This window comes from Calidris pugnax, unplaced genomic scaffold, assembly GCF_001431845.1.
Source record: "Calidris pugnax isolate Ruff unplaced genomic scaffold, ASM143184v1 scaffold435, whole genome shotgun sequence".
Taxonomy (NCBI): Eukaryota; Metazoa; Chordata; class Aves; order Charadriiformes; family Scolopacidae; genus Calidris; species Calidris pugnax.
The window spans coordinates 2,626,010-2,639,038 of NW_015091240.1; the positions used below are offsets into that span (position 1 = coordinate 2,626,010).

General features: G+C 49.9%; 1 protein-coding gene across 1 annotated transcript in view; it reads right to left on the reverse strand.

Moving 5' to 3' along the window:
- Positions 1–12,658, reverse strand: part of LSP1 (lymphocyte-specific protein 1) — a 50,930-nt gene extending 38,272 nt beyond the window's left edge. The window contains exon 1 of the mRNA XM_014959994.1: positions 12,519–12,658. Within this exon, the coding sequence (XP_014815480.1) occupies positions 12,519–12,598 (80 nt within the window). The 5' untranslated portion in view covers positions 12,599–12,658. The remainder of the gene's footprint in view (positions 1–12,518) is intronic.
- Positions 12,659–13,029: the final 371 nt, after the last annotated feature.

Here is a 13,029-nt window from a genome sequence, read left to right on the forward strand (position 1 = left end):
ACAAAGAAACTTGGGAGCAGAAACCCAGGTTGAAAACGTGCGCTCAGCGGGCTGTAAATCACTGCTGGTCCATTCACAGCAGAAGTCTTCTGCGAAGGGATCACCTCCAGATGATCCCCGAACACACGGAGGTGAACCGAGAGCCAGATTAATGCGAGAGGGGCTTTGTGTTGGGAAGCGACGCACCGGAGAAAAACGTTCTCCTGGGATGGAGATAGCAGCTGGGTTCTGGGGGAGCCACCGGGCTGCAGCCCCGGACAGGCGAGCAGCACACAGCCTGCTTCTGCTCTCAAACCTCCCCCTCACCTGCTCAAGGGACCAACTCTCCCGTGCCTCAGTTTCCCCAGCCATCAAATTGGGCAAGAGCAAAAAAATCTGGCTTGCCTTCATGAAACACTGATATTTCAAATTAAAGAAATGCATGAGCGTTTGATGAAGGGCTAACAACATTGCCACCTGCTAAAACAAAATGCCCATCTGCCATGCATTCAGACAAGTACTCTTCATGTTTTCTTGCAAGAAAGAGAAAAAAGTCTTTTTCTCTAACCACATCTCCTGATCCGTGTGTGCCTTTTTTGGGGAAGAGATCTGCTATATGTGAGGAGTTATGATGGGACCACCCTACTGAGACCCTCGCCATCCTTCTGCTGTCAGTCCCTCATCTCATTTACACATTTCCTTTCAATCACTTCTGCAGAAGTGTTTCTTGCCACCTGGTAAGCTGAAATAGGGAAGTTGCCCATAAATACACACAAATCTCAATAAAAAGGAAGTGCTTTAAAGCCAGATCAGAAGGAAGTGCCTGCCCTACTCCCACTGTCTCTTCATTTCAAAACACTTTATTTTTTTTCTGCAGATATTTACTAAGCATCCCCTAGGTGATCAGGAACAACAAAAAACCACTAAACACAGACATTGATGCTGGCCTCAGTCTGTGGGCTTCTCAGATGTTGTCATACTGCATTTTTTTCTTTCTAAATTTGATGAGAAGATGCAAGAGATCCACCACAAAAGGTCTCGGTTGCTCAAAAAGAGCCTGTCCTAGCCCTGCAAGTACTTACAGGAGTAATTAGGTTTAAGCACATGAACACTCCCATTGACTTCACCACAATTGCCCACAGAGTTGAAATGAACTATGCACCTACAGGGTTTTCTTTCTGGAGAGAATCGGTCCAAACCTGTCAGTGACTCCAATGGTCTGAGCACACCAAGGATGCAAGAAGGAGGAGCCCCAGCTGGCAGCTATGGGCCAGAAACAACCGGGGGCTGAATGGACTCACAGCAGCACTCTTATTTCAGGCAGAGATGCCGGACGATCCACAGGGAGCTGAGGAGGGGCAGGGAGGAATGCAGCTGCTGTCACCAGAAGGCAGGAGCTTGCTGGGTGTGGGGAGAGGAAGAGGTGGTGGCACTCCACTACCTACTGAAGGCAAGATCCTCTGCATAAAGAGGCAGGGGGAGAAGCTGTTCATTCCCCCAGCAAGAGAGCCTTGCCTTGACACCAGTTTGTCTCCTGGAGGATGCCAGGGTGAGCTCCTCCTCTTGCATGCACTTGGCAGACTTCCACACCAGGACTGGCTACCTCTCAGAGACAGGCACCTTCAAGGAACAGGGTGGATAAAAACCCTGCTGGGTGATGAAATCCAGGACCAGAGAGAGGCCACAACAGTAGTTTTTACTTGTCTGAGGTGCTAAGATAATTTGGAAACACCAGAAGTGAAGCAGCGAGGAAAGGAGTCCCTACATTGTAACAGGCTGAGCTCTGCATTGCTTCTGGAGAGAAAAATTCCCAGTATTAAACTCCATCTGGAAAATCTTCCTGCCTTCACAAGGTGGCTGTGCTACTCAACCTCTGGGGAAGGTTTCCTCCCCTTCTCCCTGCCTTTCCTCTTAAAGACAGAGAGCAGATACAATCAGAAAACGTATCCTTCCTCCTGCATCAGCAGGGTCCTGCAGGACCACAGTGAGGAGACAGCAGAGCAGGACCCTCTTTCTAAACTCACAGCTTGCAAGGAGGAGACAACTGTGCACCCTCAGGGGCACGTTGACAGAGTTACTATCCCCGTTTCTGTGGAGCAGAGAGCTTTTAAACCCACTATTCAAAAGCACAAAGGCTGGGCCTGAGGGACCACAGAGAAAGAGCGGTGCTGGAGAAATCTGGAGAAATCCCACACCATCACTCCACAGAATAGACGTGCCTTCTGTCCCCTCTCCTCCCTTGCTTGCTGCCGGGCCCAGGTGCATCAGTCTGACTCACACCACGTATCCAAGAACAGTAAGGTCAGCATCAGTCCCACGGCTGCTTGTATCCTTTCACAGAAACAAACCTCCTGGTCCCACCAGGAAGCAGGTAGGAGTACAGCGGACACAGGAAGAAAAACAAAAAATCTGTTATTTTTTGGCAGAGTTTAAGCTAGAAGAACCACCATAAATCCCTGCAGCAAAGCCACACCCTGCTACAGGAGCAGAGGTGCCCAAAGCACCCAGGAGCACGCTGCAGGGCACCAGAGAGCTTCCCAGAGCAATTCCCAGCAGCAGGGGAAGCAGAGAAGGTGAGACCCCGGGAGGGAGTGGGTCTGGCTCCATTGCTGCAGGAAGGAGGGCGGGAGTCCCAGAGAGATAGGGCCGCACCAGTTCCCGTTAATTACACAATCACTCTGCTATGTAGGACTAGTTGCAAAATCAGTTGGAGGCTAACACATATGGTCTAGGAAAAAAAGAAAAAAAAAAAAAAAGAAAAAGACTCTGGTCCTGCTAGCAAAGAAATGCAGCCCAAGCAATCTTCTCCAATACTGCTGGGATGCAAAGCACTGTCAGCATAAGCCCCAACATACAGTCGCTTCGAGGGCCAGTCCTTTATAGGTTCCATCAGCTGCCAAGTGTGGTTTCCAGAGGTCTGTGCCTCCATGTCAGTGGTGGGATCCCACCCAGAGAAGATGTTCTTGCAGGAACAGCTTCACCTCTCAGCAAGGACTAAGGAGTCCTGTCTCAGCCAAAGACCCTGCACTGCTACCAGCAGCCCTCCTAAGACAATGGAGTAGATAGTGGTCTCTCCATTTTGCCTTCTAAGTGATGCATCCTTCCCTCTGCTCTCCCAGACCTCTCTCCCTATCTTGACACCTCCCCAACCTCTATTCACCGTGCATGTGCAACCCCTACTTTGAAACCAGCCTGGCAGACATCAGCACTTGTCCAGCCCCCTGGGAGCCCCAGTTCAGCGAGAAGGGCACACCAGTTGGTATCTCAGCTGTGTAGATGGTGTGGTTTACACATTAGCCTGATGGATAGGGTTTGCCCATCTCACCTTCATCCCTAATTCCCAATTAGTTCAGCCCATCTTGCTCTGCCGGCACTCACTTTTGGGCAGCCAAATACAGAGGCCAAAACAGGCAGCGAGAGATAATCCCAAGGAAACGGGGTGTCTAGCAGCCAAAAGCAGCACATTGTCTCCTTCACACCAGAACAGCTCGTTACAAGCTCCAGAAGCGTGCTGTCGGGAGGGCAGACAATTTCATCAGTGCAATACGCTCAGGGTTCAGGGGTAGGAGTCCAGTCCCAGTGCTGCTCCCCAGCAAGCCTTCCTCTGCCCTGGCCATGAGTCAGGAGGGGACGTTCCCAAGCCAACACATGACCCCACGGGGGCTCGGGGAGGGGGTGCTGTAGGCGGGAGCTGTCTTGGCTCAGAGCTTTTGCCTGGCCCACGCACTCAGCGCCATGAAGAACACGTATAACTGTGGGCTGGGTCCAAAGAGTCAACAAACACCGTGTCTGAAGTACTTGGCTCAGGATCAATGATGACTTTCTTCCTATGACATCCAAAGAGGCAGAAATGAGAGGGAGAGGGAGCCAGGAGCATCCCTCTTCCTCTACCCCACTGCTACCTCTCACCCTCACACAGAGCAGAGGAGAGGCTCTCCCTGTGGGGCACTTAATGCATGCATCCATAAACCTAAAATCCTAAAAGTTTGCTTCATCTCCCAGTGAGAGGGGAGAAGCAAGCTGACAAGCCTTGTAAGAGAAGATGCTTTCGCTCCAGGGGTGACACAGAACAAAGGATGAGGGGAACCAAGGGAGAAGGAATCAAAAGGAACATCTGAAAGCTGGACTTAGGAAGGGGGGAGGGAAGCAAAGAGAGGTGGTGTAAGCATTAACCAGGCAGCCCAGCATGGTTAAAAGAGATCAGAGCCCCTGTTGCACTAGGTGCTGTGCAAACAAGGAGATACTCCCTCAGCCACTGCGTCAGCACTGGGGTTTTACAGCAGAGCCAAGTGACTCAAGCAAGCCCTAGAGAGGTGCAGCTGGTCCAGCATGAGCCCACCATATCTATATGTTAGGTTAAATCAACAAAGCCATTGGGAAAGAGACAGGAAGACAAAACAATGGCTTCAGATAAGACACTACCAGCCCACACAGGAGGGTCATTAAAGGACGAGAACTGAGGAGACTGGCTCCATTTCTTTGGGATCCATCTCCACCCCAGGGCCAAGAAGCAGGACAAAGGACTCCAGCCAGAATGAGTAAGCCAAAGGCAACTGCTGCCAAGAGGTTGTCCCCCCACCATCAGACACTGTAGGAAATATCTAAAAAAGGCCTTCTTACGGCATCACATTGCCCTGTCATTAGGCTTTGCTCACTGAGGTTTGGAAAGCTGCTGAATGAATTTGAACTTTGAATGTCCATTTAAAATAAATGGAGTGGCCTTTGCTTTGGCTAGGTGGATTAAATGAACGCTGGACAGCTGAAGACACCTTCAGACATCTCCCACATTTAGCAACCTGTAATAGAGACACCACCTTCTTTCACCAAGTGGCATCTGTGTGATGTGTTTTAGTATAACCCAAAGCCCTGCAACACATTTAGTTGATAGGTTTGTAGGATAGTACTGCTGTGTGAGTAAAGCCCTGTGCCCAAGCCATGCTGCTCAGCTGACCAGCACAGCACAGATTTCAAGAAGTGAAATACAGCTTCTGCCGGATATAAACTTATTAGCTCGGCTACAGCTGGCTCAAGACTCCGATGTAGCTCTGCATTGTGCAACACAAGCAGTTTTAGCAATGATTAATCCCCGCCTCACACTGCTGGGCTGATTATTCCAGCTGGGGTCAAGGTAGACTAATGGATAAGAGGAAATCTCCAAGCATCATCTGACAGTTCCTGCTTCCAAACTATGCCTTCACTTCAAGCTGCGCCTTGTCCTGAAGAAAGGCATCTAATCTCAGTTTGCCAATATCCACCCATGCCTCCTTCACCAAGCTGGGCAAAAGATGGGAGCTGCTGTGAAAGGGCAGGCAAAAGTATTGTCATGCATCCAAAAAGCCTGAAGACCAACACATGCTTCCATCAAGGGGGAAGATAGTCATTAATGCTCCAAAGTGAGGCCCAAGAAACAGTTAAGATGAGCACAAGAGGCAGGTAAGGCTGTATGCAGGAAGATGGGCATACAGAAGCAGCAGAAGGGACAAATGCTTCCTTCCAAGGAAGGAAAAGCTCCACCAGAGCAGGGCTACACAGCCTGTATATTAGATTAGTCTGTCCTTGAGGACAGCTCAGCTCAGACACGCTGCTGTCAGCTCCTGTTACATGAACCTAAGAGGCAACTGCAAGGAGGTACTTATTTTAAGAGGAAATAATTATTGCTGTCAACTTTATTGGGGGAGAACTTTGCCCCTTCTAAACAGCTGGCAGTTGTGATTGTTTGGGTTCTGTCAATAGTTCAGGATTTGTCAATGCTAATGGCTCCAGAGCAAGCTTTCACTGAAAAGGAAACTGCTTTTGCAGCAGAAAATCACATACATGCACAAGCACAGAAGAAGAGATCATATTTTCCAAACCGCCTGGCAAGGGCTTGATAAAAGGCATTGCACACACTGTCTATTTAACTGCAGCAAGCCACAGATACCTATAGCTGGGAGAGAGGCTTATTGGGAAATGCAGAATAAATCCCTAGCAAAAGATCTATTTTCAAAATGAGCATGTAAGCGAAAGAACCAAAGACCTCCAGCTGATGCAAACTGGCACAGCCCTACGGCAGACTGTGGGATAGTGCTGATGTACATGAGCGAAAGCATTTGGGCCTACACATCTGTGCAATAGCAGGAGAAATCCAAATTAACTGAGCTCCAAATAACCGAGTCTTGCACATCTCAGACCAGTTGCTCCCAGGTGGCTCCAAGTTTTCAAACAACGGGGTGTAAATCACCAGTCAAGCTAATAATAGAAGTCCACTGACTGCCATTTACTTTCATTAATAAATCCAGCTGGCTTTGCTCATCTATTTTCCCCTTTACCTGTGTATTCCCTTGACAGTTATCAGACACACCGGGCTGGTATGAACCACCACTGCTCCTTTGAGATCAGCTCCTGGGTTTAACAGTCACCCCATAGGGCTCAAGGTGGAGCTACCAGCATCAGCTCTGCTGCCAGCCCAGCCACCCATCCCAGGAGTGACTTGTTTCAAGCAGCAAATAACAGCAGATATTTTGTCCTGCATTGCTGCAAATTCTCCTGTAGAGGATGGGGGCTGCCAGCCTCCCTGCTCAGGCATTACACAAGTAGCAGTAGAGCCCCCAGAAAGCTGCTGCAGACCTGCCCGTGAGAAAGACAACTCCAAGTGCCGAAACCTGGGATTAAGACACTCCAGCGGCTGCCTTGCACATCTGGTGTGTGTTAGGAGGGATACACTGGCAAGAAAAACACACACAGGCTCCAAGCGGGGCTGCTTAACCCATTTGTGACTAGCCTGTGTGGAGCACTCGGACAGGCTGAGGACTGCAAGACACCTGGCCAAGCCTCGGGAGAGCTCAGCTCAAATCTCCGCAGTGGCCTGTGCTTCCTAAGTGATACTGGGAAATCAGGGAGCAACTCAGGTGCCTAAACATAGGTGTCAAGTGCCACTGAGGATACCTTGGGTTACCTAAGACGCCTGCCAAAGCATGGCAGATGTCACATGGGTCCAACAGGAAACCACCTCTTCTAGGTACCCAATCCTATGGTTAGGACATCTCTTGCCTTTTCTAAACAACTCAACCACAGTTGTCTGGCCTTGCAGTAGAGGCAACCCATCTTCCTTGCCCTGAGGGTGACACCCTGACCTTGGCTGGGCACTGTAGGTGCTGCTCTAGTGCTGATCATGCTGCAGTCATGCCGTGCAGAACAGCTGACTTCCCAGTGTGCACAGCACCACCTAGGACATATTTTTGGCCCATATACCAGATGGCCATGATCCAGAGCACAACCTGGTTAAAGAGGCCCCTGATTCCTTATCATACAAATACACCCCTGTGTCTTCCTTTCATTGATGTGCTTCCTCAAGGTTTCTCCTTATGAAGGGCTTGAGGAGAATGCAGCCACCCCATGAGAACATTTTTCTCACACATTCGGTTTCAAAGGATGCCAAAGCATCTCCTTGGTGAACCCAAAGATTTAGCCTGAGGAGGACCTTGTTGGAAGGGAACAGGACCTACAGCTACAGGAGCCCAAAGCTCCTGCACAAGCTGGGTGTTGCCTTGGGCAGAGCAGAGCCCTCCTCCTCTGCGCTGGACAGGCAGGCACTGTCTTTCCCAGACAGGTTCACGTAGCCAGACTGTACTGGGAGGGCTGTACATAGAGGATAAAGTGAGAGCAGCAAATCCTTGTGGCATTTCCTCTGAGCCCCTAAGGGCCACAGCAGGTTTGCACTGTCGGTTGGAGCCAAATTACCGTCCCAGGAGTCCCTGGCAGCCATCAGTCTCCCCTGGAGCCTAGCAACAACTTTCTTTGGGCCAGGACTCCCACCCCTTCAAAGAAAAAGCTGTTGACAACAAAAACACAGGACTGATGAAACCTCGGAGCACCTCCTGGCCGGGTGGTCTGCCCAGATGCAAGCCAGTGTCCACACAGAGGCAGCAGCCAGGCTGGATAGGCACCTAGCTGGGAGCAAACCCGGCTCTGGGGAGAGAACCAAGGAACCCACTCAGATGCCACACAGACCCTGCAGTCACAGGGGTGATGGATGTGGAGGGGGGATGCAGGCAGAACATCGGCCAGAGCTGGGCTAGCGGTGTCAGTGGGGTCAGAGCAGAGGGGCCCAGGATCCCCAGGGCATGTGGAGGTTAACCACTTCACTGCCATGGACCCAACTCTTCCAGTTACTGCTAGAAAAAGAGCTTTCAGGTTTTGGGAAAGGCCTGAAAGCCCCTGAAGCAGCATACTGTGAAAAAACCTAAGTGTTCAGGGAGGATGTTCAGACCAGGGGGGGTGGAAAAAAATTTCCCTTTCCGCCCTCCTTCCCAAACCATCCCTCCACGCACCTTGCACACCTCTAGGCTTAACTCAGTCATGCCCACGCAGCAGCACTCATCCTGTTTCAGCTGCAGCAAACCTGGAAAAACCCATGAGGTTTAACCCCCATGGACAGCACAGCTGCATCCCAAGGCCAGGACACCACCCTGTCCCAAAGTGCAATTATATCCCCTGACAGCAGCTCTCTCTCGGGGACATTTTCACCCTGGGGGTTGCCTGCCTCCTCCATGCAAGTGATAAAGCTCTGCCATTCCCCAAGACTCTGCCTGAACGCTCTCCTCATTGCTGCAGATTTATCGGTGTTCTCAGACAAATCAGGCCAAGCTGAGCTCGCCCCCTCGTGGGGTGCAGCCGGGGGAGAGCTAGGCCCCCCATCACCAGAGGGGTTGTGTGTCCCAGGGGTGCAGGCCGGGCTGTGCCTCTGCCCCCTTTCCTCCAGAGGAGCAGGAGCCCCAGTACCGCTTCAAACAGTAGAAGGGCTTTTTCACCCCACCCCAGAAATGCTGCTCTGTCCAAACCTCCTCTTGGCAGACCCCAGGATGGTCCCCGGGACAGCCGGCCCAGCCTTCCTCACAGCCAGGTCGCTCCAAAATCCAGGGGCACAGGCATTCTCCCAGGCTTCAGAGCCAGGCTTCACCCCAAGAGTTTTAAAACAGCCAGTGGAGAGCCTTCTGTGGTTTAAAAAAAGTAAAATTCAAATAAAGGCTGCTGGGCAATCCCTTACTTTAACACATGGCTCCAAAGCTATAGCTTTATGTTGCAAACTAAGCTCAAGGCAAGGCAAGCTTTTTTTTTTTTTTTTTTTTTAAAAAGGAAAAAGGGGAGGGGGTTTTCTCTTAAAAGAGAAAATTTTCACTGGATAGAGAAATCTTTGTTGCTAGAAATTAATTGCAAAATAAACCCAGAAAAAAATGGACCCACTAAAATCTCAGCTGGGATAAGTTTCACTTATGAGTATCCACTTATTTAAATCAGCACTCCCCACTTTTTTTTTTTTTCATTTTTTTAAGATAAAAGAAATTTAAATCAAATTTTAAAAACTGGATTGGGAAATTTTAAGGTGTAAGAAACTACTTCAAGTAAAAACCTTGTACAATAGGGAAAAAAACCAACTTCTCAGTGCACGTCCAAGCACCACAAAATAGGGAAATGAGAATGAAAATCTGCTGCAGCTAAAGAAGGAAGCATTGTTTAAACACCTTGTTTTAGATCATATATTGTAAAAGATTTTTTTTTTTTTTTTTTTTTACAAGGAGAAAGGGGCAGTGAAGGCACCTGATACCTCCCTATAATTAGAGACAGTTCCTTATCCCTAATGCCGCTGCCAGGGCACCTATATCCAATTTGGAAATGCTAAAGTATTGCCTAGCTTCATTAAATTATCCATCTGGCCCTCCCTTGTTCATTTCCCTACTATTTTTCCACTTTAATGAGCCCAGCTGGGTCAAACTGTGACCAGTTAATGCTGAGCAGGGATCAGCCATCCCTCCCCCAAGGAATCTGGTGTGCCGAGGGGTCCAAAGACTCTCCACATATCAATTTTCCCAGACGACCTCCTTCCAACCACGGGTATACTTAGCAACAGCAGTCATCCTAGCAAGGGCCCTCGAGACACCTCTAAGGATCTGGAGAATTCAAGACAGCTGGGGATAGACATGGCAAAGAAAAGCCTGGGGCTTGCTAGCACAGCAGAGCCTCTCCCCAGGCGGTGACCATACATGGGCTGTCAGGAGCTCCCTGCAGCTCATGGGGTGGAAAGCCCCAGAAGGAAGGAGATGGGGGACTTTGGGAGAAACCAGTCTCTCATCTCAGACCCCATAGGCGAGAGAAACCTGCCTTGAGAGCCATGCTCCTGCTCAGGTGCAAATATCCTCCAGAGCCCAAGCCACAGGGACGTACACAGCCATGGGCTTAGCAACAAAGGTCAGGGGCTGCCTGAAGCTTCAAAGTTCTATGGAAAGTGCCCTGAATAACAGATCCAATACACATTGGTTTATCTATCCCTGGTGTAAGGCTTCCCTCACACCTCGGGCTCCCAGCCTCCCATCATCGAGGCAGGAGAGTTAGCTCCTTCATCCTGCACTGTGTTGTCCCATCAGGACAGAACAACCCACGCAGCCACCTCCCCAGAGTCCACCCCAACTTCTCACTTCTTTTGGGTAGGCTCCACATTGGGCTATATTTCCATATAGAAAACCACCACAGTGGTTTCCTATATAGCAATTCCAGTTCATGGAAGAGAGCACAACGCCAGTTCAGTTTGGGTGGTGTCTTGCTGGCATCAGCAAGACTTTGCCAGTATGTCTCCATTTGTACAAGGGAACTGAGTAAACTATGTCCAAATTAGGATTTCTAGGACATTTTCTAAGCTCCTCTTATATACACACTAGGCACAGTTAAATAGATAAGGTTCATTTTTTAAGCAAAACCAGCACTTCTTTTCTCCCCATATCTCCTTGCTGTGTTTTTACACCAGGTAGCCTTGAGATTTACTTTCCTGGCAGCTCCACCACCAGACTCAGTGCTCACATCCTCAGCACACCTTAAGCTTCCTAGGAGCACTGTCCTGATTCCACCCATACATGGGTCAGCTTGACAAGAGCTTTGTCTTCAAGAAGAGAAGATCAGAGAGCTGAGTTAGCCACAGGGTGAGAAAAGGTAGCCCCAAACAGCAAGCAAACACTTCCTTCCTCCATTTTGGGAGTGTGAAAACACTAAAGCCTAGCTAGGGTTTAAATAGCACAAGTAAAAGGAGGAGAAGTTTAGAGAGGCACATGAAACTGTTACACAAGTTGGAAGGGAAAGTAATTCTCCATATTTTAAAAACAAAAAGGAAGTTACTTTTTCTCACTGCTTCTTTTCCATCAAGTTTCATATTTCATTAAAATTCTAAAATGCAGCTAGGAGATGAAGTGTGGTGCCACCCTGCCATCAGTATTCATATACACATTTTTTTAAATAAGCCTCTAAAGGCAGTAGGGGTTGGAGTGGTACAGAACAGACCCCTCCAGGCAGCCTCTTATTTAACTGAACCTTCAGCAGGAAACAGAAAAGGGAAGAAGCCAACCCTACCCCACCAACAGCCCCCACTGCATTGCCCCAGCTGTACCAAGGTACCTGTGCCCACCACAGCAAGAAGGAAGTGGGAAGGCTTAATTGCCTTGGGCAGCCCCCAGCATCTGCTCCTTGCTCCTCCAAGGTGAGCTGAGCCTGTGTCAGAGGCATGACCAGGCTGAAATGATGCTGGGAATCCCACAGATCACACTGAGAAACTCCTGTGCTCCCCCAGCAGCCAAGGCTTCCCCTTTGTTCAAGCAGAGACTCACACGCACCTTTTGAAGCTTCCAGTCAAGTCTTCAGCCAAGGCTAATTGCTGTCAGGTGTCAGCCAAAATGCTTATTGCAACCATTGGTGACAGGAGATGACACACCTTTCTCCTCTTATTGTCAATCAAGGGGTTTTGTTTTTTTTTTCATATCAACATTAACTGTGCTGGCTTTCAGAAGCCTTGGGGAGAAATGCTAATGCAAGCTTTGAAGCTGGAGGCGAAAAAATCAGGCAACCCCCCAAGCTCCCTGGATGCTCAGCCTGCATCCAGTCCAAATCTGAGTACTTCTGGGTGATACATCTCAGCCAAGCTTATCTCTCTCTGCCTCCACCACAGACAGATGTGGTTTCTGCTACTGGTCTGTCTCCTTTTAACCCCCATGGAAAACTGCCTGTGGGAGCAAACAGACCCCAAATTCTACAATCTCTGCTGTTAAAATAACAAAGCAGAGCGGAGGCACAAGGAGATCTATAACCATACAGCAACTAGGTTGAAACATCGCCAAGCTAATTCGGATAGAGGCACAGGGGAGACAGCAGGAAATCAGATGTGCCCAGCATTCACTGCAAGGAGAGGAGGCAGCTGACCTCCACCCTGCAGAGCAGGTCCAGGTTGCCAGACCCCTTGCTGAGCTTGCCTGCTGCTGGAGCTGTGGTTCCCCACTTGATCAAACCCCCTTCCAAAGGCTTTGAAGTTCAAAGGAGATGAGACCTTTAGGAAGCCTAAGTCTAGCTGGAGAAGCTTGTCAAAAGCCTGCCAGAGCACCTGACCCATTTCCGCCTCATCGGTCATCATCGCTTGGCCGCCCATCTTTCTTTCCCACCACCACCCCTCCCAGTTTCCCAGCCCCCCAGTTTCCTGGGACTGAAAGGCAGCCCTGGCGTTGAGGTACCCAGTCCCCAGGCCTCACCTCTCGCTCTCCCCGGGGGATTCATCTCCCACTTGGTTGACACCTTCCGCACCCTCCTGGCACCCCTCTGAGTCTGACATCTTCTCCCCTGGCCAGCACGACAGCCCCACAGACGGCTCTGGAGGAAGGATGCTGCCGCCGTTTCACTTTTCCTGTGCTCAGCAGAAGTGAGCTGTGCCGGAAACTTCATGGGCTGAGGTTTTGGGGGGATGGGAGAGGGGCAGAGGGAAGGCAAATTTGGGGTTTTTTTTGTTTGTTTTTTTAAACCATTGGGACTATTTCAAGGTTTTGCCTCTACTGGCAGCTTGAAATCGGAAAGTGGGCTAACCCAAAGGGAAAAGCAGGGGACACAGACAATCCCACCATGGCAGAAAGAGGGGTGACCTACTGCTCCCCCAGCTGCCCATGCCACTTTGGGGACAGCCAGCATCTCTAAATCACAGCACCCTAACAGTGCAGCGGGTACGGGGGTACTGCTGCAGGAGCTGTGGAGGCTATCCTGACTTCACAC